The sequence below is a fragment of the Sus scrofa genome, chromosome 6 (assembly GCF_000003025.6).
Source record: "Sus scrofa isolate TJ Tabasco breed Duroc chromosome 6, Sscrofa11.1, whole genome shotgun sequence".
In the NCBI taxonomy this organism is placed as follows: domain Eukaryota; kingdom Metazoa; phylum Chordata; class Mammalia; order Artiodactyla; family Suidae; genus Sus; species Sus scrofa.
The window spans coordinates 58,963,590-58,990,551 of record NC_010448.4 but is presented as its reverse complement, the minus strand read 5'-3'; the positions used below and the strand labels follow the sequence as shown (position 1 = coordinate 58,990,551).

The 26,962-nt window shown below is 50.7% G+C and overlaps 1 protein-coding gene across 2 annotated transcripts; it reads right to left on the bottom strand.

Moving 5' to 3' along the window:
- On the bottom strand, window positions 4,687-11,689 carry LOC100624191 (leukocyte immunoglobulin-like receptor subfamily A member 6). Of its 2 annotated transcripts, XM_021094977.1 has the most exons (12): window positions 11,509-11,673; window positions 11,316-11,351; window positions 10,848-11,132; window positions 10,401-10,703; window positions 9,890-10,186; window positions 9,337-9,639; window positions 8,731-8,781; window positions 7,636-7,758; window positions 7,252-7,294; window positions 7,137-7,174; window positions 6,891-6,943; window positions 4,687-5,909 (listed from the first exon to the last, which is right to left on the bottom strand). In XM_021094977.1, exons 1-12 carry the CDS (start codon window positions 11,648-11,650, stop codon window positions 5,763-5,765), a joined length of 1,821 nt encoding a protein of 606 aa, XP_020950636.1. In that variant the 5' UTR covers window positions 11,651-11,673; the 3' UTR covers window positions 4,687-5,762. The 2 variants fall into 2 exon arrangements, with proteins under 2 accessions (XP_020950636.1, XP_020950635.1); XM_021094976.1 differs by having other exon boundaries at window positions 4,687-6,946; window positions 11,509-11,689.

Here is a 26,962-nt window from a genome sequence, read left to right as displayed (position 1 = left end):
TGATGTGAGTGTAGCCTCATGTCATAGGAGTAAGAAAAGTGGGGGGTGGGGGGGAGGGGAGGGATGGACGCAGAGGTTGGGATTGGGCAGATGTAGGCTATTATGTACAAAGTGGATAAGCAAAGGTGTACTGTCTAGCCCAGGGAACTATATCCAATATCCTGAGATAAACTGTAATGGAAAAGAATATTAAAAGAATATATATATATATATATATATATATATATATATATATATATATATATATATATATATTTCCCATCGTGGCGCAGTGGTTAACGACTCCAACTAGGAACCATGAGGTTGCAGGTTCAGTCCCTGGCCTTGGTCAGTGGATTAAGGATCCGGCGTTGCTGTAAGCTGTGGTGTAGGTTGCAGACATGGCTTGGATCTCGCGTTGCTGTCTGTGGCTCTGGCATAGGCCGGTGGCTATAGCTCTGATTAGACCCCTAGTCTGGGAACCTCCATATGCTGTGGGAGAGGCCCTAGAAAATGCAAAAAAACCAAAAAAAGAGTATATATATATATCACTTTACTGTATTGCAGAAATTAACACAGCATTGTAAATCAACTATGCTTCAATTTAAAATTTTTTTAAAAGAAAAAAAAAGAAAGTAGAATAGTCAAGAAAAATCAGTAATAGTAAGGAGGGAAATTACCGTAGGTTAATTGCAGAAGAGTCTCTGCAAGCAGCAACCCAGGCATTTCCTTCATGCCAGCACTTCTCCCCCTTGAAATTCGCAGCAGAAGACCCCTTCAATTGATGCTGAAGATTTTCCTCCTGAACCTTCTAATCAAACAGGGACCTACCTCACCAAGTGGTGGGTTTGTTGTCTCCTGTGTTCACCTTCTGTCTGTATCTTGGCTATATCATGGCCATGTTTAGCCTGAAATGGCAGAATCCCAAGGACCAGCAGGATCAAGACAACCGTGCCTGTCCAGATGAGGTTCTCCACTGTGTAGTCTTGGGGGTGAGAGGCTAGGGGTTGTGGACAGAGGTCAGGGCATACCCCAGTCACCCCAGGATCCCTGCATGTCCACCCAGGTCACCTGCCTCCCGTTGACAGGTTGTGATCCTCAGAGCCCAGCCCCATAACTGAGGATTTCTCCTCATCACTCTTCAGGTCTGAATGGTTTTGTGCTGGGCTGAGGATGTCACTTAGCCCTGAGAACTAAAAAAGGACAGGGTGTGGGCAATATTACAAGTGCTTAAGTAATCTCGTCTCTGATCTCAAGTGAGTCCTGAGAACTAATCATGCCAGTCTCGGTCCCCGGAGGTGAGCATCTCTGGGGTCTCATTTCGATCTAATCAGGCAAAGATGAACATGTGGGGTTTTCACTGGTTCATGTCATGAGGTGCAGGGGCAGGAAGGAGCAAAAAGGTGGGATCTGCCTTTCAGTTCCTCCAGCTCAGCCAGCTTTTTTTTTTTTGGTCTCTGCCTCAAGGTTATATGTTTCCATGTCATTTTCCTCTCTTCTATCTACCAATCTATTATTTAAAAAAATACATGGTGGCATATCTACAAGACACCAGGCAGTCTTTCTAGGAGCAAGGATTACCACAATTAGTGTAACCTCTATTAATTCATTCCATTGTCTAGATAGAGGTACTGATTAGAAGCAAGCAAAATGAGGGGTTCTGTACAGTCCTGAGGGAGGAGGAAGCTGTGAGGGGACAGGACCCCTGAGCACACACTCTGCTCCCACTGCCTGTGAGGAGGAGCCCAGGGTGGGAGGGGCCCAGGTCCTCCCTCTTACTTGTCACCTCCAGGGGCAGGGGATCACTCCGCCCTGACCAGCCCTTCCTCCTGTGATAAGCACAGTGGTGCTGCCCTGCATGGCTTGAGCTCAAGAATTCAAAGGGGAAACTGGCCATGAGTCCTGTGCAGCCCTTGTCTCCAAGGGTCCAGGGACCCTCTCATTATGCAGACACCAGCCTGTAGAGACATTTGCAAGCCGATGGGAGGAGAGCCCTCGGCTCAGCCCTGATAGAGGGTTTGGGGATGGTTCCTGGAAGGGATGAAGACCTCAAGTGTCAGAGGTGCCTCATTCCCTTAGTTTGCCAGGTCGTTGCTTCAAAGCCCTCCCAGACACGTGACCATCACCCAAGTCCTAGGTGGGGGCTGTTGGCTGAAGCAGGAGGTCTGGGGAGGATTCATCCACCTGGACTCAGTCCCGCAGGGCCTGACACAGCCCTGGAACTGTCTATAGACATAATACATACATACAACATAAAGAGGTCAGGATAAAGAGAACTATGTGTTTGTAAGATTTTATATTGCCCTTGAAAAGGTAAATTACTAACTGTATCTTGACTGTAGAAATTTAGATATGTACGTGATAGTCTCTAAAATAGCCACTTAAACAACATTCAAAGAGTATGGTTATAACAACAGTAGAAAAATAGAACATGGAATGTTGAAAATATTTTTAAATCCAAGAAAAGGTAGGAGAGGGTAAATAGAAGGACAAGCAAGAGGGAAGATATGAAATAGCAAACCTAAACGACAGTCTTACCAGTAATTATATTATATGTAAATTGGCTAAACACAGCAATTAAAAGACAGGGATTGGTCTTAGAAAAGACAACTACAAACAAGACCCTACATTATGCAGTTTAGAAAAATTCACTTCTAATATAATGATGTCAATACCTTAAAAATATGGAATGAACAATGTGGGTGAACCTCAGAAGCACTCGAAGTGAAATAAATCAGACACGAGATGTCACATGTTGAATGATTTCACTTACGTGAACTGCCAAGAATAGCCTGATTCCTAAAGGCAAGAATTGGAATGAAGAGTACCAGGAGCTGGATCTAAGGAGACATGGAGAACTGTCGTTTAATGGGTACAGAGTTTCCGTTTGGGATAAGGAAAATGTTCTAGAAAATGGACAGTGGTAGTGATTGTCCAATGTGGTAAGTATACTTAGGGCCACCAAACTGTGTGTTTTAAATGTTGGTAAATGTTATTACGGTGTGTGTATTTTACCCCACATAACAAAATGAGGATAGGAAATGTACTATAGAAACACTAATGGAAAGAAACTTCACGTGGTTGTGTTAGCTTCCACTTACGACAAATTAGCACACACGTAGTGGATTAAAGCAACACACGTCTAGTACCTCACCGTAAGTCAGGACTATACAGTCAGGCTCCCAGGCATAAAGTCAAGGAACAGGGAGACATTCATTTATTGCATCTCAGTCCAGACCTCAAAGTCTGGAAGGCAACCGAATTCTGCCTATTGACTGGGTATCCAGTGACACTGGAAAACTCTTACTGTGTATTCTCTTATTGTGTATTTCTCTAATTGTGTATTTTCTGTGCACACCACTGTGTCGTCTCTGACTTATACAGTATTATGCTGATCCACTCCAGAGCTTCTTACTTGGTGGTGTTTTACTTACCGGGTTGGTCCCTCCAGTGCCGTAGTGAATGGAAGTGGCCATAGGGCACATGCTTGGACCATTCCCACTCAAAGGAAAGGACCTCAGGTCCTTACCTTCACAAATCATGTCAGGTGTGGATTGTTCCACACGCCTGCATAAATGACAGGGAATTCCCTTTTCTTCCTCTTGAGTTTTACAGGGAATTCCCTTCTAGTTGTGATGAGTTTATTTTTATTGGAGTCATATTTTATTTTGTATTTTATCACCAACAACTCTTTGTTGTTGCTGGGCTTTGCATCTGTCGAGATGATTATTTTTCACTTGTTCTATTAATGTGCTGGATTGTGTGATAGATTTAAAAAAAGGTTTTAAGCTACTCTTTCCTTCCAGTTAGACCACTGTATGGTCATGAAGTATGTCGTTTTCATATGTCCCCAAATCTCAGTTGTGATTCTTTGGTTCAGGGATTTACACCCAAGCTCACGGGAGTGATCTTCCTGTGACTTTCCCATTTTCAATTCCCTGGTCAGCTTTTGATGTAAATATTTTCCTGGCCTCCTGATAAAGCCAGTTGGTGCAGGTGCTGGTGGTGTACTCCTTTTTCTATTCTCAGGAGAAGTTTGTGCAGGTTCGGGTGTGTGCGTGTGCATCACAGTTGTGTGTGTGAAAGAGATCACCAGTGAAGCCTCTTGAACTGATGCTCATGGCAAAGTAGGGTCACCGCAGCACCACGGAAGCCCTCCATCCCATCCCAGGGTTGCCCTTTGTTTTCTGTGGTGAGAATATTTAAGATCTACTTTTTTTTTTTTTTTTTTTTTTTTTTTTGTCTCTTAGGGCCACACCTGTGGCCTATGGAGTGTCCCAGGCTGGGGGTCGAATTGGCGCTGTTGCTGCCGGCCTACGCCAGAGCCACAGCAACACCAGATCCGAGCCACGTCTGCAACCTACACCACAGCTCACGGCAACGCTGGATCCTTAGCCCACTGAGCAAGGCCAGGGATCGAACCCGCAACCTCATGGTTCCTAGCCAGATGCATTTCTACTGCGCCATGATGGGAACTGCAAGATCTACTTTCTTCTTCACATGCAAGAGCATGATGCAGTGTTATAATGAGCTGTAATCAATACGCTGTACATTAGGTCCCAAGAACTTGCTCATCTTCTAAAGGAAGTTTGTTTCCTTTGACCAACATCTTCCCACTTCCCCCTTGCGCCAACCCTGGTGAGCACCGTTCTGCTCTCTGTTTCTGTTGGACTTTTCTTAAGAGTCTAATTATGAACTATTACGGAGTTCAGTGGTAGGGAAATTTTTAATTACAGAGTCAATGCATTTAATGCACATATGAGGTGATACAGATTTACCATTTATTCTTTTTTTTTTTTTTGTCCTTTTGCCTTTTCTTGAGCCCCTCCCACGGCATATGGAGGTTCCCGGGCTATGGGGTCGAATCGGAGCTGCAGCCACCGGCCTACGCCAGAGCCACAGCAACGCGGGATCCGAGCCCCGTCCTCGACCCACACCACAGCTCACGGCAACGCCAGGTCCTTAACCCACTGAGCGAGGGCAGGGATCGAACCCTCAACCTCATGGTTCCTAGTCGGGTTCGTTAACCACTGCGCCACGACGGGAGTGTCTCCCCATTTATTCTTATTCCCGTTTAGTAAATTGTCCCTTTGAAGATCTCCATTTCATCTACATTTTCTGTACATTGGCATCAAACTTTTCCTATGTTCTGTAACTGTTGTTACAAAGTCTGTGGGATTCGTAGTGCTGTCTGCAGTTTTTTCACGATGCTAGAATTATGTGCCTTCACTCTTTTTTCCTTGGCCATTGTGGCTAGGGTTTATAAATGTTTTCAAGAATGGATTTCATGTTTGCCTTCATGGATTCTTCTTCCACTCTTTGTATGTCATCGTTAATGTTGTTATTATTAATTCCCTCCATCAACTTTCCTTTAGACTAATTTGCTATTCTTTTCCTAAGTTCCTTGTGTGATAGGTTGGGTCATTGATTATTTTTAGGCTTTTCTAACAGATTCATTCAAGGTTCTTAATTTTCTCAATTCATGGGTTTGATGTGTATTATTTGCACCGTCATCCATTGAAAACATCTCTCACTTCTGTTTGGATTTTAAATTCACACATTGGCAACTGAGAAGACTTGCATTATTTCCCAATTGTAAGGATATTAATTATCTCTGATGGGAGAATAGCTGACCCCAGAGCGCCCCTGGAGCTCCTGGAGTCTCTGTGAGGGGTCCCGGCTGGTGGGTGGTTATTAGGTGGTGTCCACTGCAAGCAGTTCCCGTGCCTTCTGGGGTCCCTGTGATCCAGTCCCTGGAATGTGGGGTCTGGGTCCTTCGTGGGCTAGCGGATGGCGAGAGCAGCATACACGCTGGGCTCTGCTGGGGGCTCCCTAGACTGGGAGGGAGGGGGTGCCGTTGTCCCCCGACTGAGGGTCCTGTGGCTCAGCTGGGCATACGTCACGTCCTGGGCATCTGCAGATGCAGCAGCCTGCAGTGGGGGAGAGAGAGTCCAGCTGTATATCTGGGGTAAGGGGAAGCCTGGGGGCCCAGAGAGGCAGGGATACACCTGACTGTCCCCCTGCCTGTTGTCTTTGGCTTCTCTGTCCAGCAGTGCCCCCGATGGGGAGGAAGGAAAGGGGGCCACCCCCTGCCTCACTCTCGATCTGGAGTGGTTGACCTGGGCGGACATCCGCTCCTGGGGGTCGCCATGCGCTTGTTCTGCTGGAGGGAGACGGTGAGACAGAAACAGCACCTCCCGGGTCCCGCTCCCCTCCTGCAGTCAGTGTTCCCCTCCGTGGTCCGCTGAGGTCCCTTTGCTGATGGAATCGCCAGGGCTCCCTCACACCTCGGGGCCTCTGGACGCTTTCCGCGGTCCTGATTCTGTCTCAGCACCTGTCCTTGCTCATGTGGCTCCAGCCACACCGCCCACCTTCCTGCCACAGCCCGTCTTGGCCTCAGCCAGGATCTTTGGACTTGCTGCCCCCCGCCAGCACCCAGTCCCCTTCTCTTGCTTTATCTCCCTGCGTCCGAGGACCCTGCCTGCCCCTCTGCATAGCGCCTCTCTTCCCGCTGCAGGGGAGCTCAGGCAGTGTGGACCGTGCTCCCTCTGTAGCTGCAGCACCTACAGGGGGCCGGGCGAGGTGCTCCCCTGGGCCCGTCTGTTGGGAGCAGGAAGGACGGGAGCCTGGGCACTTGCAGGCCATTCCCTTATCCACGCATCCTCCTGAGCCGCGGGGCTGCATCCAGCACCAGAGGGTCAGACAGAGGATGAGGAGTCGGGAGAGGGGACCCTGAAGGTGGGGCCACGAGGAGACAGGAGGGGGAGCCACAGGGGGACGACCCGGGGGCCCAGAGGAGAGTCCATTGTGGGTGCTGTTGGAGCTGGGGTGAGGGCACTGAGACGGCTGCACCGGGTGAAGTTGGGCCACGAGAAGCTCTTTGGTGGCCTGGGCAGGAGGAGGGGTCTCACCAGATGGTCCAGCTCCGCCCCCTCCTCAGACTGTGTGTCCTTCACGGCAGCATCTACTGGGGCAGAACGGGGAGGGGGGCCTTGCTGGCCAGGACTCCCTGAGATTGCTCAGGGCTGGGCCTCTTGCACCCAGAAGGCGGGCGATGGCTGGTGCATCAGTCCTCGCCCCCTGCTCGGGATCCTGTCCACCCCCGCCCACAGAACTCTCCGTGCCCACCCCCAGGGCCGCCCTGCTCTTCTGCTCACAGAGGTTCTGGTCCTGGGCGTCAGCAGCTGAGCTGGAGCTGGGAGGAGACGGGGGTGTTAGGGGCAGACGGGGTCGCGGGCAGCTGGGAGCCTGGGGTCTTGGGGCAGGAGTCACCTGTTCTGCAGGCCTCTGTCCTCGGGCTCCGGGTCTGCAGCCCCTGCAGGAAGTCGGAGGTCAGCGTTGCCCTGGGCGGGGTCAGCGGGCACACCTCAGCCTGGGCCTGTTATGCCCCCTGCTCCACGGGGCTCCAGGGAAAGAAGGAAACCCTGACTCCTTCCCACACGTGGGTGTCAGTGTTTCAGGACATGAGACCCGAGAAACCCCCTGCATGTCTGCCTGTGACCTGACGTTAAGAGTTTTCGTTCCAGATTTTCAGACCTGAGACTCTGGACCATCTCCTTCTAAGCTGACCTTACCCACCTCTTTCTTTGGTTCCCTTTGGCTGGTGCCCTAAACCCAGCGCCTCTGGGGGCCTGGGTCCCCCTGTTCCCTGCTCACCTGACTTCCTGCATCTGTCCTGACCCCGGTGTCGGTGTCGATGTCGGAGGAGGAAGAGGAGGAGGAGCAGCAGGACGAAGGCCACCGAGACCCCGATCAGAAGGCTCAGGTACCATGGGAGGCCTGGGGCACCAGTGAGGTCATGAGCCATTTAATCGTGCACCTACTGTGTGCCAGACTCCTACTGGGGTCCGTGCATTCATCTCCCCTACCCACCGCCCATTTTACAGATGGGGAAACTGAGGCCCAGACAAAATTGGGGCCCTGGGCGGCCCAGCCTGGACGACAGCCCTGGGACTGGCACCCAGGACTCTGGGCTCCCTGAGCTCTCCACATGCTGCCCCCCAGGCGGACACCCGCTTCCTGCTCGGGGTCTCCTCCTGTGCAGGGGGCCCTGTCCCAGGGTCTCATCTGGGGCTGAGGGTCCTTCCTTGTCACCCTGCCTTCCCGAGCCCAGCAGGACTACGGGGGCAGCTGCCTGGGGTGGAATCTGCCCCCCCCAGGTGCACCCCCCTGCAGGCCCTGATACCCTGGGAAGGTCCGGGCTGGGGGCTGTGTCCCCCCCCGAGCTCCATGAAGTGGGTGTCACTGCGCCTCACCTGATGGCAGCCCTGTGATCCAGGGGCAGGGGACCAGGGAGCCTGCCAACCTCGGACCCGAGACTCTGAGGAGGGAGGCCCCTGGCTGGTTCAACAGCGGGAACTGGGACTGCAGCCGGGAGTCTGAGCCCAGCCCTCCTGCTTCCCCCTGGAACTGAGCTCCCCGAGCTGAAGGGGAAGCGCCTGGATGCCTGGACCCTGTCCTGGCCCCGCCCCCTCCTGCCCACAGTGTCACCATCAGGCCGAGAGGGGACAGGCCCCCATCCAGTCCCTCCTGGGGGCCTCCCTGTGAGGCCTCCTGTTCCTGTGGGTCCCGGCAGAATCAGATGTGTAAGGACCCCCGAGCTCTGGGCCTTGACTATCTCCTTTGACACATGGACAGATGGAGGCCCTCGGGGGGTGGGGGCATCCAAGTCCGAGTGTGCAGAGGTGCCTGACTAGGGGGCACAGCCCCGCCCTGCCCCCCACGGACCCCCCTCCACAGACCCGCACTTACCCCTGCGGGGGCCTGAGTCCGTGGGGGGGAGGGGCTGATCCTGGGAGCCTCCTGGGGGTCAGGATGGGAGGTGAGGGGGCTGGTCCCAACATCTCCCTCCCCATGACCCCCTTCACCCACCCCCTCAGAGCCCCTGGAGCCCTGGGGTCCCCCCACATCTCTGCCCAACGCCACCCCACCCTAGGACACAAGTTGCGCTGGGATTGGAGCAGGAGTTAGGTCAGCTGAGAGCTTGAGGGACAGACCTGGGGCCAGTGGTGCACTCATTGGACAGAGGCCCCCGTGACTCCCCAGCTTGGAGTTGGACCGGTGGGTGGGGATGGGGCCCCAGAGGATCCTGGGGAAAGGGCTGTGGGTGGGCGAGGGGTTGCAGCTCCTCGGGGGCCCCCCATCTCCACTCATGCTCTACCACGAATCTGCCCTGGGGCCACCCCATGGCCTTCTCCCTCCTCCCCCCGAGCATCCTGGAGATGAGACGGGGGAAGGGGGCAGGTTCCCTCCATCCCCCTGGAGGGTGACCCTCCCTTGAGTCCCCTTCACTGCACCCTAGAAAGGGGGTCCCCCTAGAGCTGGCCATGGGGACACACAGAGGACAGGTCCCCTCACCTGAGACCACGAGCTCCAGGGGGTGACTGGGCTGTGACAGCAGGTAGGGGTCCCTGCCGAGTGAGCTGTAGCACCTGTAGGTGCCCCCGTGGGCCGAGGTCACAGGACCCATGGAGAACTGGGCCTGGTTCTGCCCAGCTCGGGGCTGTGACCTAAGACGCAGCGGGGGGTGGGCCGCCCCCTCCTTGGACAGAAGGAAAGTGTCCATCAGACTCCATGACTGACACAGCAGGGTCACGTTCTGTCCTGCGGCCACCGAGGAGCCTGGCTGCACCGAGAGGGAGGGTATGGCAGGGAACCATCCTAGAGAGAGAGGGGTGGTGAGGGGCTGGCAGCCGCCCTGGTTCTGAACAGAGACTCGGCAGGGCTTCTCTGAGGACCCTCCTCTGTGTGTGTCTGTGTTTCTCTGAGCCTCTCCCTCCCCCTCCGACCCCCTGTCTGCCTGTCCCTCCCTCCTTGGGGACCCCGCCCCCTGGTCCCAGCATCCCCCCTGGGACTCCCCCAGCAGGGCCTGTGCAGAGTGTGGGTCCCGCCTGACCCGCTGGCTCCTCACCTGCCACCAGGATGTCCAGGGGGTCACTGGGGGCCGACCACAGGGAGGAGAGGTTGTGTCCACCGTAGCATCTGTACCGGCCCCCATGGAGGCCGCTCACCTGGCCCAGGCGGAAGTGGGCCTGAGAGAGCCCAGCCTGGGGCTGCCAGGCAGGGCGCTGGCGGAGGACCCGTGCCCCCTCCTTGGCCAGAGCAAACCTGTCGTAGCTGATGGCAGAGCGACACTGGAGGGTCAGGCTCTGTCCAGAGGCCACGACAGGGCCCTGCGGGGTCAGGAGGGAGGGCTTCCCAGAGCCCCCTGGGGAGAGAGAGCCCTGGGTTAGGGGCTGCTTCCCCCATGACCCCCTTGTCCCTCCTGGCCCCCAGGTCTCACTGTCTCTCACACTCTGGGTTCTGGTCCAGGAGCCCCACCCCCTGAGCCTCCCCCTCACATGGGGCTCTGCTCTGAGCCAGGCCCCCAGGGACCTACCTGGGGCCCCAAAGCCTCTGGGACCAGGCTGGGCCCCCCTCACCTGAGACCAGGAGCTCCAGGGGGTCACTGGGATGTGACCACACCTGGGGTTTGTCTCTGGAAGAGCCATAGCATCTGAACGTCCCCCTGTGGCTGGGGGTCACGGGGCCCACAGGGAACAGGGCCTGGGTCTGCCCATTGGCACGTTGCTGTGTGTCCAGGGTCCAGGAGGACTTGTGTTCTCCCTCCTTAGTCAGAATGAACCTGTCATATCTGTGCCATGAGCCACACTGGAGGGTCACGTTCCCTCCTGAGGCCACCACAGGGCTGGGCAGGGCTGAGAGGGCGGGTTTCTCATAGGCTCCTAGGAGAGAAGGGGGCAGCTTGTTACATGGGGCTCACAGCCCCTGAGCTCCCCCAGGGCTGGTCTGTGAGAGGGACCCACCCTGAGAGCAGACCCCTGCCTGAGGGCAGAGCCTGAGGCTGGGCCCCCTGAGTGTCCTCTCACCTGTCACCACCAGCTCCAGCGCATCACTGGGCTCTGACCTGCCAGTGGGGCTGATATAGTAACAGCGGTATCTCCCTGCGTAGGCCTCAGTCATGTATTGTATGGAGAACTTGGCCTTGTCCCCAGCCTCCAGTGGGCTCAGTCGGTACCAGGGAGTTGGGCTTCCCTCTGTATACAGAAGGAACTCCTGGGCCCCCAGGGTCCCCTGACACCAGATGGTCACAGGGCTATACCAGGTGACCAGAGGGCCTGGCTCAGCCCAGAGGGTGGGTTTGGGGAGGGTCCCTGGAAGGACACGAAGACCCGGTCACAAGACCTCCCCACCCCCAGGCCCCCAGCTCTCAGCCCAAACCTGCCTGGCTGCCCGCCCTCCAGCCCCTCCCTGCCATCTCCATGCCCAGTGCCTGGGGGTGGCCCCTTGTCCCCTCGGAGGAGAGGAGGCGCTGGGACCCCCGGGCACCGACTCACCTGCCTGCACCTGGGTCCCCAGGCCCACACTCAGCCCTGGAAGAGAGTACCTGTGAGGACTCGCCCTGGACTCTGAGCAGAACCTCTCGTGCCTGGGCGCCCCCTGCGTGCTGGGTGTCCCAAGAGCACAGGCTGGTGTGGGGAGAGGGGGGGTCCCCCCCGGAGCAGGGCTTCCCCTCACCCTGCATCTCACCGAGGCAGAGCAGGGCTGGGAGTGTGGGGGTCATGGCGTCTCCTCCCCGTGGTCCAGGCTGTGCAGCTGGAGGAGAGTCTGGCGCCCTCAGGACAGACAGGGCCCAGGGTGTGGCCCCTTGGAGGCTGGTCCTCCCTGTCATGGGGCTGTCACATCAGCAGCCCTACGTAAGGGGAACTGCCCCGCCACCGCAGGAAACTGGCCGTGGTTTCCTCGGGGCTGTGACTGGAGTGGGAGCAGGCTTATGCAGGCATTTCTGACCACCTGTGGAGCCTCATTTGAGCCATGAACTGCTGTCTTCCTGATCTGAAGTCCTTTCCAACCCAAGAGTCAACACACATTTATTGGGCCTTTGCAGTGTGCCTGGTGTAGAATTACAACCCCAGGTGGGCAGATTCAAACACTGAGCTTGCAGAGCTCTGCCTGGCAAATGAACAACTGGACACTGGCCACCACCAAACCGCCCCCACCCCACGATTTTTAGTTGTAGGCTTTGTAATTGCTGCCACAGCAACCACTAGCAGTCAATGGATTAAAGCAGCACAGATCGGAGGTCCCATCATGGCTCAGCAGAAACGAATCTGACTAGTCACCATGAGGATGCAGGTTTGCTCCCTGGCCTTGCTGAGTGGGTTAAGGATAGGATAAGGCATGGCTGTGAGCTGTGGAGGAGGTCACAGATGTGGCTTGGATCCTAGTTGCCATGGCTATGGCATACACCGGCGGCTCCAGCTCCAATTCAACCCCTAGCCTGGAAACCTCCATATGCCACAGGTGCGACCCTAGAAAGACAAAACAATAAATAACTAAAGCAGCACAGATTTTTCCCCTCAGTTCTAAAGGTCAGAAGTCCAAATGGAGACCCCAGCCTTAAGATCACGTGGTTGTCAGGCTGGGTTCCTCCCGAAGGCTCTGGGGTGGAACCCATTCCTTCTGCTTCTCAAGCTGCTCCAGGCTGACATGGCCCTTGCTTCATCATCCCCTCCCCTCCTAAAAGCCAGCAGTCACATCTCTCCCACTTCTGCTTTGGAGTTGCCTCTTCTTTGCCTCTGCCTCCCTCTTTCCCTCACAGGGACTTTTGTGATCACATGCCCCCAGGCCCCAATCCAGGGCCATCTCCCCATCTCCACCACTGAGAAGACCAATTAGGGAGAATCTTAAAGGGGAAGCTTGAGACCTGTTCGAAAAGTGCAAAATGATAGTGATCAAATATGACTCACTTTCCTTCCCCACGGAGTAAAGCAGGGCTGGGTGTTGAGTTTCACAATCATGGTGACTTCCTTGCCGGCCCAGGGCTGAGTGGAGGAGCAAGAGGACAGAGGCTGCAAGACCATGCTGACTAAGAGGATGCTGTGGGCAGCTGCCCACCACCCCCACTGCAGGTCTCCACACTGAGGTTCTCACAGGAAGCAGAGCAGCTCTCTTCCTACACCTTGGTCTCCGTTGCCATCCCAACTAAGATGTAGGACTTCTCCTTTTGCAGACAACCATGCCTGCCTGTCATAACCCCCAGCTGTGTGCTCCAGGCATTGTCCACACATGCCATCAAGTGAAGAGACCCCTGTGCTGGGATTAGAGCTGGACGGTCAGAAGATGAATGGCTCCTGCCCAAGCTATCACCTGTCCCCACACTTAAGTGCTTTGTGTTCATCTCTCCATGCTCCTAGGTCAGCGGCTCCTGTTTGGATTAAGGTCATGTAAAACAAGGGCATGAACAGAGACCTCAGGCTCCTTTCTTACAGCCTTGGTCACATGAGGGTTGATGAGAGAGGGAACCAAGGGCTGATGAGAAGAGAAGGGAAGCCTGATACCCACGGAATAGAAGGTTTGCACACACCACTTCCTGGCTAGATTCAGGCTGTGCATTTGCAGTGTGATGCCGCTGAGTCATAGTGCCCTTGCTTCTCCTTCCTGGCGATTCTGGCTTCCCTAGGCTGGTGAGCTCAGCGTGCCCCAGGCTTCTCCAGAGTAAAGATGTTATTTGCTCTTTGTAATTAAACACTGGTTTGTGAGGAGATATTTTGAGAGTTTGTCCACAGTATGTTCCTTATTAAATTCCACTTAATAGTTTTAGCCACTCCTGGCTATAGGCTGTAGCAAAACCTTCTCTTCTCCCAAATGCATCCGTTCGCATAAAAATTGCATTGTTTGTGACACTTTAAAATGCGTGTGACATATGGCCCCATCCTTCTTGTGTTTCTTCTGCCAGAATAAGGAGAGGCACCTGAGCTTTCTTATTTCCCCATGACACAGAGTCCACCTGGAGAGTTTTAATTTCTGGTTGAGTTAGTACCCCGACCCCCACCACCCATAAGACTCTTCTCCTTTTGTGTTTTCCTAAAACACAAAAGCTCTTTTTACGTTTTTTTTTTTTTTTTTTTTGTCTTTTGTCTTTTTTTTTTTTTTTGTTGTTGTTGTTGCTATTTCTTGGGCCGCTCCCGCAGCATATGGAGGTTCCCAGGCTAGGGGTTGAATCGGAGCTGTAGCCACCAGCCTACACCAGAGCCACAGCAACTCGGGATCCGAGCCACGTCTGCAACCTACACCACAGCTCACGGCAACGCCGGATCGTTAACCCACTGAGCAAGGGCAGGGACCGAACCCGCAACCTCATGGTTCCTAGTCGGATTCGTTAACCACTGCACCACGACGGGAACTCCCTCTTTTTACGTTTTTACTTTTCTATTTGAAGTTCGGTATCAACCTGTCTAGTTCAAGCAGGGATGCTTGTTGGTGTGTTTTGAGGGCTGATGGGCTTTAATCAGTTAGAGATGCGGAACTGCCATGAAGTTCTGCCAAGGATGAGGGTCATTCTGTCCAAGGATGAGGGTGTCTCTTAATTTCTTCAGATCTAGTTTTGTGCCAGTCAGACATGGTTGTTAGATATATATTTGCGTGGGTTCAGTTTTGCACATTTCTTATTACACTTGTTCCTTGGGATCTTCCTTCGTAGTTGATATTTAAGGTGAACCTGGACTGGACTTGTGGATAGGAAAGCGGTTGGTTCATATAAATTAATTGTACAGCAACTACATCTGTGACTTTTGATGGTTGAGTGACTTTTCTTTGAGCCTCTAGGGCTTTCCAGGCTGCTTCCCTTCCTGGCCCCCCATCCCTGCATGATACCCCTCCTCTCCACACCCATACTTTGCCCAATTCCCCAAGATCTACACAGGCAGATGTGCCCTGGTGTTCACAGTCTGCAAAGAACCGGCTCATCTGCCTTTCCATCTCTGTTTTTCCCTCGGATCCCCATCAGAGCAGAGCAACTACCATCCAGGTGAGGGCAGGGTCCTGCATTGCCAGAATTCAGTGACAACACACAGGAAAGGCTGTGGTCCATTCTGAGTCTTATGATATTCCATCCTTCTTTTTGGGCAACTGGCCTGGTTTCCTAGCACGTGGAAAACAATGAAAACTTTGTGTAAGTGCAAGAATGGGAAAGTCTAATTTGCAGAGCCCATGACACTACAACAGGAGAATCTCAAAGTGCAAACAGTAGAAAAACAGTAGGAATGAATTCTTTCTTGAGGGCCAGGATTTCCAGGAGTTTCCTTACGAGCTGATGGAACCAGATGACATCTAGCGCAGGAGCCCTTGGTTATTGCCTTTCTTTCTGCCAGAACATTCCTGATGTTTCCCCCCGTATCACGCTCACATGCGCTCTGCTGTCCTGAGTCAATGCAGAAAGGTGCAGACCAGCAGCCAGGGCCCGTTTCTTTCTCTTCCTCCCTCAGGAAGCAACCTTCCGATGGCCCAGCTGCGGTTTTCTTTGTTAAACTGCTGCTGGCTTACGTACTGTGGTGTCCACGGCTAGATTCGAAGGAGGTCGTAGGTGTGGCCCAAAATGACCTGGACGTGTGGTCTCTTTTAGGAAGTGACTGACCATTGTTCAGCCCTGTTCTCCTTAAAAGCGAGAGAGGCCCTTCAAACCTCAGAATGGAAACATTGAGTGGGAGGGGAAAGAGGAAGCAGGGATTAAAAAATAATTGTTTCGTGGTCCAGAAGGCAAAGAAGCAGAGGCTTTCAGCAGGGCTGGAGTCACATCCATGGAATTTAGGTTTTCAAACAGATAGTTTTAGCCTCTGCTGCCTGTCCCTCTGGGTGACCTGCTGGTTTCCTGTTCAATCTGGTTGACAGCTCTGTGGGTCTCAGAATCACGTGGGCAGGATCCCTTCTCAAGGATGCCCTGTGGCTTTCCTCATTTGGGGTAAGGACCTTTTCTGAGACGACTTCAGCCCCACACTGTGCGGAATGTAACCTCCCCTGGGGAAGACTCCAAGCAATGGGTTAGGAGCCCATGAAGGCACCCCGCGTCCCCTCCTTTGGAAGGAAGGTGCTCGGGGTCTTCTCTGCTCTCTCAGAGAGTCTGCTGCAGGCTCACCCACATCACCTCCTGCAGGACCTCAGTCATGCTCCCTATTTCAAGGATGCTTTCCTTCACTCTGTCCCTTCCCCACTCCCTTGTTTTTGCTTCTCAAATAAACTACCTGCACTGACATCTTTGTCTGAGATCCTGCTTCAGAGCAACTCACAGGAATTCATGGGCTGGAAAATGCCCTGAGTGTTTCCAGTGATATGATCTTAATTCATTTAGTATGATGTCTCTAGGTCCATCCTTGTTGCTGCAAATGACATTATTTTTTTCTTTTTATGGGTGGATAATATTCCATTGTGTATATGTACCATATCTTCTTAATCCATTCATCTGTCGATGGGCATTTAGGTTGTTTCCACATTTTGGCTATTGTGAACAGTGCTGCAGTGAGCATAGGCGTGCACATATCTTGTTCAGTGAATGTGTATTTCCAGATGTATGCCCAGCAGTGGGATTGCTGCATCATATGGCAGTTCTACATTTAGCTTCCTGCAGTTCCTCCTACTCTTTTCCATAGTGGTTGTACTAATTTACATGGGACTCTCCCTACTCACATCAGTGTTTTTATCCATTTTCACAATGATCCCTTCTGCAAATTCAGGGGCAGGGGCAACCCCAGTGTCTCAGATTTCCTTGCACGTAGACTTGGCTTTTGAGTCTTATTAATGAAGGGTTTGGCCACACCCCACACCACAAGCCAAGAACTTCATGTTTGGAAACTCTTGACGTTTGGCTGTCTGGCTCTCTTCTTGGTCTGGAGCAGCAGCCCAAGTTCAACTTAATCTCCTGGAAAGGAGTGTTGTGAGGTCAGCCTCAGCGGAGAATCCTGGATCCATGGCCAAGAGGCTGGTGCCCAGGGGTTCCTGAGGGTCAGAAACAGGAAGGGTTGGAGACCTGGGGCTACTCGTCCTTGTCCATTTCGGCCAGTCACTCCCACCGGGGGTCTGCATCATGAGCTTTCGGCGGATTTTCTTTTGTTATTTCACTCATTCATTCACCCTCCAAATAGTTATGGATTGACTATCTATCTACACACACGTATGTATCTCATACACACATAGATACATATACCATATTATAAACTTACACATAAATATGTGTATAATACATTTATAATATATAAAATGTACATATTCCATAGATTATATATTTATATATACATATGCATTGACATGTTAAAGACCCACATACATACACATGAACATGCATGTGCAAGTGTGTGGGGTGTGAGCACATGCATGCCTGTTTGTGTTGGTGAAGATGATACAAGATAATTAATCAGCCTCTGCTTTCAGAGAATGTGCTGTCTGGTGAGGAGACCAATTATCAAGTAGTAAAATGTATAACAAATGAGTTAGATCTAGAAATAGGAAAATCTAGAATACGTTCAGGATTGGTTAAATACTTTGAAAGATTATAATAGGTATGAAATGGATAAGATCTACTTGAATAGGGTCACCAGTCAAAGCTTTATTTGCAGTTTTTTTAAATAAGTATTTATTGTTTTTCTTTCTTATTCTTTTTTCTTTTTTTTTTTATTATTTTCCCACTGTACAGCAAGGGGGTCAGGTCATCCTTAGATGTATACATTGCAGTTACAGTTTTTTCCCCCACCCTTTCTTCTGTTGCGACATGAGTATCTAGACATAGTTCTCAATGCTATTCAGCAGGATCTCCTTGTATATCTATTCTAAGTTGTGTCTGATAAGCCCAAGCTCCCGATCCCTCCCACTCCCTCCCCCTCCCATCAGGCAACCACAAGTCTCTTCTCCAAGTCCATGATTTTCTTTTCTGAGGAGATGTTCATTTGTGCTGGATATTAGATTCCAGTTATAAGTGATATCATATGGTATTTGTCTTTGTCTTTCTGGCTCATTTCACTCAGTATGAGATTCTCTAGTTCCATCCATGTTGCTGCAAATGGCATTATTATTATTATTTTTTTTTGGAAGCACCTGTGTCGTGTGGAAGTTGCAGGGCCAGGGATCAAACGCTGAACCACAACAGTGACAATGCCAAATCCTTAACCCCTAGGCCACCAGGGAACTCCTGGAGGGGGATTTTAAATCAAAACCTGAAGGGTGAAAAGGAGTGAATCATGGGAAGAGAGATTGCTAATATTTATCACGTAATAGATTCCTGTGACTTTTGCCTAAGCGATTCTATTCTAAAACTTCCACCAAGCAATGGGGAGTAATTGTTTCCACATAGCCCTGTCCGTTAGGTATGTGTATTAAGGATAATCATCATGGGGCAGTTTGAAATATCAAAAGACTGTAAATAAATAAGATGCCAAATTATAGAGCATTAAATAAATCCATCTGGATGCATCAAGCAAGGGAATACTATACTGCCATTAAAATGTCTGCAGTAAGGCTTACTGATCCCAGATCATTCTTTAGAATATATTGGTTCACTTAAAAAATGGATTGGTTTTTCAATGACGTGATCTTCTTTCATTTAGTATCATCTCCAGGTCCATCCGTGTTGCTGCAGCTGGCTTTATTTTGTTCTTTCTTTATGGCGTCTTTTAGATGGCATCTACATGATGTTGATGATGGTCTACCCACAGAAGATATGTTTAGGTTACTCATGGAAAAGAGAAGAGCATGGTCAGTAGCTGACTTTGGGTAGGGGAGCTGGGGGAGCGAGTCAGTGCTGACAGAGGCTGAAAGGAGATGCCCTCTTCTTGTGCGTCACTTGGAAAGCATTTCATGTCTATGCCATGTCAGTGAGTTGATGAAGAAGAATGAGATGGAAGAGGAGAAGAGGAAGAAGGGGAAGAAGGGGGAAGGGGAGGAGAGGAGAGGAGGAGGGGAGGTCGTGGTGCCTGGACTCTGAGGAGGGCAGAGGTGGGGAAGAAAGGAGAGAGGTTGCCTGCAGCTCCGTCCAGACCCCATGCTAGATGGGAAGGGGTGAGAAGGGAAGATGCTCCCCACCTGTGACCAGCTCTAGGGGGTCGTGTGCTCAGACAAGGTAGGCCTTCATTAACAGAGGCAGTGATAATGCTGGGCAGTGTCTCCTCGGCCTGCAGTGATGGGGAGCCTGGCCTCTCCCATGTGGGTGGAGTTGGGGCATGATGTTCTCATCTGCGTACTAATTTCTGTCCTCCTCCTTCTCCAGGTGGAGGGCCAGGCACACAACGGTCACTGGCCACCCCTGCAGGATTACAGAGCCTGGCTCAGCCCAGATGGAGGGTCTGGGCAGGGTCCCTAGGAGGGAAGTACAGCAGGATCTCGGGGTTCACTGTGAGGAAATAGACTTTCCTTCCCTTTGAAGGACAGGGGGAAATAATGCACAGGTTGACCCTCCAAGATCAGCTTAGGCCCAGGTGCCACAAAGCAGGCAGGGCCTGCAGGGCTGACTGTTCCCCCCACCCTGGGGGGTGGGGGGCAGCAGATCCTAGAGTCGAGGCTAGACTGTGGTCTCACACCCCTCTGTTTCTGGAGTTCCCAACTCACCAAACCCAGGAAGGGGGCGAGACTGGGGGATATGACCAGCCTCTCACCATTTGCTCTGTACTTGTGCTGGGGGGGACTTGCACCTGAAGGTTAGGAAGATGTTGATAGGCTCCCAGGGGGCATAATGAAGCTTACATTGCTGGTCTAACAGGAGGAAAGTGGGGGGCTCATGGGCCCAATTCTGAATCCCCCTTCAGGGGTCACAGAGACCTTGATTTTCAGAAGGTGTTTCTGGTGAGATAGGTCATAACCAGACTCAACCCAAGTCTAGAAGAAACCCACATAGTATTAACTCATCAGAGGTAGAGAAAAACATGATACAGAGATAAATAGGTAGATTAATAGATAAATACATAGCTAGATGATACATAAGATAGATAGTTACATAGATACATAGATAAATAGCTACAGAGATGCATACATAGGTATGTGGTTACATAGATGTTTAGACACATAGAGTTACGTAAACTGACCGCAGTGTAGCATACTGGTGGGGAAACTTACTGACTCAGCTTCTGGTCCTAATAGACTAGCTGTTCTCCAAACACACCTTTCCTCACCCAAATTACTTAGTTTCCCATATGCAGAGGAAGAAGCCTAAAATTCTCCCGACAACTTCATGATATTACATCAGGAGGTGCCCAGAGAACTATGTGACTCATCGGGGGAGCTAGACTGGGCCTCCCTCATGACTCTCCAGGGCAGGTAGCACCAGGTGCAGTGCTTGTCTCTGTGCCCCTCTGCATCCTGTCACCCTGGGCTGTGCTCTCTGCTCTCATCCCTGCCTCCCTGCTGGCTCAGATCATTTCTAAACGGAAAGTTCCTTAGTCTGCAGGTGTGAATGTACTAAAGAAACAATTATTCGTGTCCAAGCATGGGTGAGTGGGGCTTCTTGGACTGTGGAGTGTTCAGAGAACCAGATGGCCCTGGGGTGGTGGCCAGATTCCTGTCTGGACCCCGATGGTACTTGTAGGATACAGGCTCTGTGACCAGGGAAGGGAGGGCTTGCAGCCCCAGTTCTCGAGTACCTTGATTAACAGCATCATGACCTCCAGGGGAGGAGATGGAGGAGGGGATTAGGACATGGCGGGACAGACCTGGGGTTTCCCAGAGTCACAGCCCAAGGTCACAGCCCATGGCTGGCTGAGCCCATGGCACCTGGTGGCTCACAGGCAGAGCTGGATTCTTTAGGAAAGAACTTCCTCAGGTTCTTGGGATCAGCAAGGTGAGGTCTGATAGAGATGGAGGAGGGTCTTCTGTGCTGGCTGTGATGTCCTCTGGGACTTGGTGCAGCTCAGCCCTGTCCAAGGGCTCAGAGCTGTGGCGGCTCCCAGGCCTTGCCCTTATGCCCAGGGGACACCTGGCCCTAGTGGTCACCTTTGTTCAAGGGGAAGGAAGGAGTTCCTGTTGTGGCTCAGCAACAAGGAACCCAACTAGTATCCATGAGAACACAGATTTGGTCCCTGGCCTTACTCAGTGGGTTAAGGATCTAATTTTGCCCTGAGCTGTGGTGTAGGTTGTAGATGGACTTGTATCCTGCACTAATATGGCTGTGGTGTAGACTAGCAGCTGTAGCTCCAATTCAACCCCCAGCCTGGGAACTTCTATATGCAGCCCTAAAAAGACGAACAAACAAGACAAAAAAAAAAAAAAAAAAAAAAAAAAAAGGAGAATCCAACATCCATTCATGTTAAAAATGCTTACCAAAGTGGGTATAGAGGGAACATATTTTAACATAATAAAAGCTACTTATGACAAACCCACAGCAAAGATAATACTCAACACAGAAAAGCTGAAAGCCTTCCCACTAAAATCTGGAGCAAGACAAGGATGCCCACTCTCACCTCTTTTATTCAACATAGTATTGGAAGTCCTAGCCACAGCAATCTGACAAACAAAAGAAATAAAATGTACCCAAATTGGAAGAGAAGAGGTAAAATTGTCACTCTATGCAGATTACATGCTACCATATAGAAAACCCTAAGGACTCCACACAAAAACTACTCAAACTGATCAACGAATTCAGCAAAGCAGCAGGATACAAGATTGACATTCAGAAATCGGCATTTCTGTATACCAACAATGAAATATTAGAAAAGGAATACAAAGATACAATACCTTTTAAAATCACACCCCCAAAAATGAAATACCTAGGAATAAACCTGACCAAGGGGAGTTCCTGTCATGGCTCAGTGGTAGGCGAATCCAACTAGGAACCATGAGGTTGTGGGTTCGATCCCTGGCCTTGCTTGGTGCGTTAAGGATCCAGCGTTGCCGTGAGCTGTGGTGTAGGTCACAGATGCGCCTCAGATCCTGCGTTGCTGTGGCTCTGGTGTAGGCTGGCGGCTACAGCTCTGATTGGACCCTTAGCCTGAGAACCTCCATGTGCTGTGGGAGCAGCCCTAGAAAAGGCAAAAAGAAAAAAAAAAAAAAAAACCTGACCAAGAATGTGAAGGACTTATATGCTGAGAATTAGAAAACATTAATCAAGGAAATTAAAGAGGATTCAAAGAAATGGAAAGCTATTCCATGCTCCTGGGTTGGAAAAATTAATATTGTAAAAATGGCCATACTACCCAAAGCAATCTACAGATTCAATGCAATCCCTATCAAATTATCCATGACATTTTTTACAGAACTACAACAAACAATCCAAAAATGTATATGGAATCACAAAAGACCCAGAAATGCCAAGGCAATTCTGAGGAACAAAAACCAAGCAGGAGGCATATCTCTCCCAGACTTCAGGCAATATTACAAAGCCACAGTCATCAAGACAGTGTGGTACTGGTACCAAAACAGACAGACGGACAAATGGAACAGAATAGAGAACCCGGAAATAAACCCAGACACCTATGATCAATTGATCTTTGACAAAGGAGGAACGAGTATAAAATGGGAAAGAGTCTTTTCAGCAGGTATTGCTGGGAAACCTGGACAGCCGCACGTAAATCAAGGAAACTAGAACACACCCTTACACCATGCACAAAAAAAAACTCAACATGACTTAAAGACTTAAACATAAGACAAGACACCATCAAACTCCTGGAAGAGAACATAGGCAAAACATTCTCTGACATCAACCTTCAAAATGTTTTCTTAGGTCAGTCTCCCAAGGCAACAGAAATAAAAACAAAAATAAACCAATGGGACCCAATCAAATTTAGGAGCTTTTGCACAGCAAAGGAAACCATAAAAAAGGGCAACCTATGGAATGGGAGAAAATGGTTTCAAATGATGCAACTGATAAGGGCTTAATCTCTAAAATATACAGACAACTTATACAACTCAACAGCAAAAAAACTAACAACCCAGTTCAAAATGGGCAGAAGACTGAATAGATATTTCTCCAAAGAAGATGTACAGATGGCCAACAAGCACATGAAAAAATGCTCAACATCATTGGTTATTAGAGAAATGCAAATCAAAACTGCAATGAGATACCACCTCACTCAAGTCAGAATGGCCATTATTAACAAGTCAACAAAAAACAAATGCTGGAGAGAGTGTGGAGAAAAGTTTACCTTCCTTCACTGTTGGCAGGAATGTAAATTGGTACAACCACTATGAAAAACAGTATGGAGGTACCTTAGAAAACTAAATGTAGAGCTACCATTTGACCCAGCAATCCCACTCCTGGGCATATATCCAGACAAAACTTTCATGCACACCTATGTTCGTTGCAACACTATTCACAATAGCCAAGATGTGGAAATAACCTCAATGTCCATTGACAGATGAATGGATTAAGAAGGTTCCATACACAATGGAATACTACTGAGCCATAAAAAAGAACAAAATAATGCTATTTGCAGCAACATGGATGGAACTAGAGACTCTCCTACTGAGTGAAGTAAGTCAGAAAAAGACAAATACCATATAATATCACATATCCAGAATCTAATATACAGTACAAATGAACCTTTCTACAGAAAAGAACAAACTCATGGACTTGGAGAACAGACTTGTGGTCGCCAAGGGGGAGGGAGTGGGATGGACTGGGAGTTTGGGGTTAGTAGATGCAAGTTACTGCATTTGGAGTGGATAAGCAATGAGATTCTGCTATATAGCAGGGGGAACTATACCTAGTCACTTGTGATGGAACATGATGGAGGATAATGTGAGTAAAAGAATGTATATATATGCGTGTGTGTTTGTGTATATGACTGGGTCACTTTGAAGTGGAATTTTAACTAAAGAACAACCCCCCTTGGCTAAGAAGGCAGCTGCAAGCCTTTCCAGCTGCGCTAATCACTATGCCACCCTTCTTGTAATAATGTAACAACTGTGTGCTCTCTGTCCAAGCCAGCAGCTCTGCTAATTAGGTACCTAGCATTGCTTATCAGTTCTGCTTCTGTAACCTTGCTTGCTCAGTTTCTTAGGGAGGAACACTGTCTGTTTGGGGATGGGGGAGGTCCGGGATGCTTACATGGAAAAATCAAGACCTTGTAGTGTATAAAAGTTACTGAGAACAAAGACCTGGTGCTCAGACTCTGGAGGTGACTCCTCTGAGCCCACACTGGTGCTGAATAAACCTTGCTTTTCCATATCTCCGAGTGCTGTTTGTCTCCTTCCGTTGCCACAGTTTTTGCGGTTTCTGCAACATTTTGGTGCGTTGGCAGGGAAGCCGACAACCGAGGTGGCCTCTTGTGCCACTGTTGTCGAGGAACCGGGGGAGGCCACGGTCACCGGCCCAGTGACAGGTGGATAGCGCACACTGGCCATTTTTGCCGGATCCAGACACTCACTCGGGCCGTGCTGGCCTTGGCCCATACCGCTTCCTGAACGGACTCAGAAGGAGAGTGGAAACAGGTTCCTGGACAGGACGTCAGACTGGTGAGTGCCCCAGGGACATCTGCCCAAGTCAGGACCTGCCATATGGTGGAAGGAGAGACTGATCACCTCTCAGTGACCAAAGGGTCACTCAGGTCAGGGTTTGCTCCCTTGGGATCGGGAGGCTTGTCAATTCTGGTGTGTGTGTGTGTGAGTGACTGGAGAGAACGAGAGCCCGTGCTCCACCGTCCTTGGACTATGGAGCCAGAGTGAATCCTAAACCTGCAGTTCCATGGCGACCTCATACGGCTTATGGTGGCCCTCTTCGGGGGGATCCTGACGTTGGGGTTTATACAGTCCCACCTATGCTAAGAGGCGCCTGAAATATCTCCTCCGGGGGAGCGGTCAGGCAGATGAAGCAATTGTTACCTGAGGCCTTGTCCTCACTGTTTGTCCTGCGTCACCGTCACAGGGTGGGACTTTACATAATGGGTAAATCGGCTTCCAAGCCCACTGTCTTAGAGTGTATGGTTAAGAATTTTAAGAAAGGATTTTCTAGAGATTATGGTGTTAAGCTGAGTCCTGGAAAACTGTGTACCCTCTGTACCCTAGAGTGGCCCTATTTTGGTGTTGGCTGGCCTCCAGAAGGGACCTTAGATGTGTTCACAGTTACAGCAGTATATAATGTTATAACAGGAGACCCTGGACACCCAGACCAATTTCCATATATTGATCAATGGTTGGAAATTGCCTATTTGAGGCCCCCATGGGTTCGGTTCTGCACCACAGACCAGGGACAGTGTAGGGTGCTAGTAGCCCAGTCCAAGAAGAAAAACTTGTCTCAAAAGAAGGTGCCACCTATTTATCAAGGGGAACCTGATGACTCGCCCCCTATGCCACCACCTAATGTTCTGCTGGCCCCACCTCCAGGAGCCAAAGGTCCCCAGATGCCAGATAGCCCACCGCCTTCTGTTTCTCCTCCTCCTCTGCTTCTGAAGTTACCGAGGCGATATCACCCCCACAGCCAGATTCTCCAGAACCTATGAGCAGGCATCTCCATTCAGCTCAGGGAGCAGCCACTCCAGCATTACAAATGCCCTTACGGGAGACACGGGGACCACAGCAAGTCGCCCCCGACGGGACCATACAAGAGGGGGGACGTTTTTATTATTACCAGCCCTTTTCCACTGCCGATCTCCTCAACTGGAAACACCATACTCCCTCATATTCTGAAAAGCCTCAGGCGCTGATTAATCTCTTAGAATTCATTTTCCAGACACACTGTCCCACCTGGATAGACTGCCGGCAACTCCTTTTTACTCTATTTGACACTGAAGAGCACTGGCGAATTGTAGCAGAAGCCCAAAAATGGCTTCAGGCCAATGCGGGGGGTCGAGCAGACTTGGCAAACTGGGTGAGGGAAGCCTTCCCAGAAGAAAACCCCCACTGGGACTATGACACTGAGGAAGGGAAACGTAACCTAGAGAGGTACCGGCAGGCCTTCCTACAGGGGGCAAAAGCTGGGGCTAAAAAGCCCACTAATATAGCTAAGATCAGAGAGATACTACAAGAGCCAAATGAAAGCCCAGCCAAATTCTATGAGAGACTATGTGAGGCTTTCCGAACCTACACCCCTTTTGATCCCAAGGCCCCTGAGAACCAACGGATGATAAATGCTGCCTTTGTGGGACAAGCCCAATCAGATATCCATAAAAAGCTACAGAAATTAGAAGGCTTTGCAGGAGAGAATGCCACTAAACTGTTGGAAATAGCCCACAAGGTTTTTATTAACCGAGACCAGGTGGCCCGCTGTGATGCAGAAAAGAGAATGAAACAAAAAGTGACCCTTCTGGCAGCCGCCCTGTCAAAACCGGTGCCCCCAGTGGGACCACCCCGTAGGGGACAAGGCACAAGGCCAGGGAAAATGAGTCCCCTGGAACATGACCAATGTGCTTACTGCAAAGAAAAGGGACATTGGAAAAATGAATGCCCCAACTGTCCTGAGAAAAAGACCAAGGCCCCACCTAGCCAGTACTGATCTGAGCCATTCAGCACCAACCTGATTGGCCTAGCTGAGTCTGATTAGGGGGGACCAGGCTCTCTCCAACTGGGCCCCCGAGAGCCTATGGTCAGAATTCAAGTAGGGGGCCACCCCATAGACTTTATGGTTGACACAGGTGCCGAACTTTCTGTGGTTACACAACCTGTGGCTCCCCTCTCGGGGAAAGAAACCACCATTGTTGGGGCCACAGGTAACCAAACCCACAGGCCCTTCTGTGGTCCTCGACGATGTCGGTTAGGAGGCCATGAAGTAATACATGAATTTCTTTACCTGCCTGACTGCCCAGTCCCCCTGATGGGAAGAGACCTGCTGGCTAAAATGGGGGCACAAATTTCCTTTTCTACTGACGGATCGGCCCAACTTAAATTGACAGAACCCCCCTCTCCTTTAATCATGGCTCTTGCTGTAAAAAGGGAAGAGGAATGGCGCTTGTACTCTCCCCCTTCAGAAATGGGGACCATTCCCCCAGAACTAGAGACTAAATACCCACTGGTTTGGACTGAAGGAAACCCACCAGGACTGGCAAAACGCCACGCTCCTGTCTTAATTGATCTAAAACCCGGAGCTCAACCGGTAAAGCTACGCCAATACTCAATTCCCAGAGAAGCTCGACTGGGAATCCAGGTTCACCTGGATAGGCTGCTTCAGCATGGACTGTTAATAAAATGTCAGTCCCCTTGGAACACCCCTTTACTGCCCATGAAAAAACCGGGAACACAGGACTACCGCCCAGTACAGGACTTGAGAGCCATAAATGAAGCAACAGTCACATTACACCCA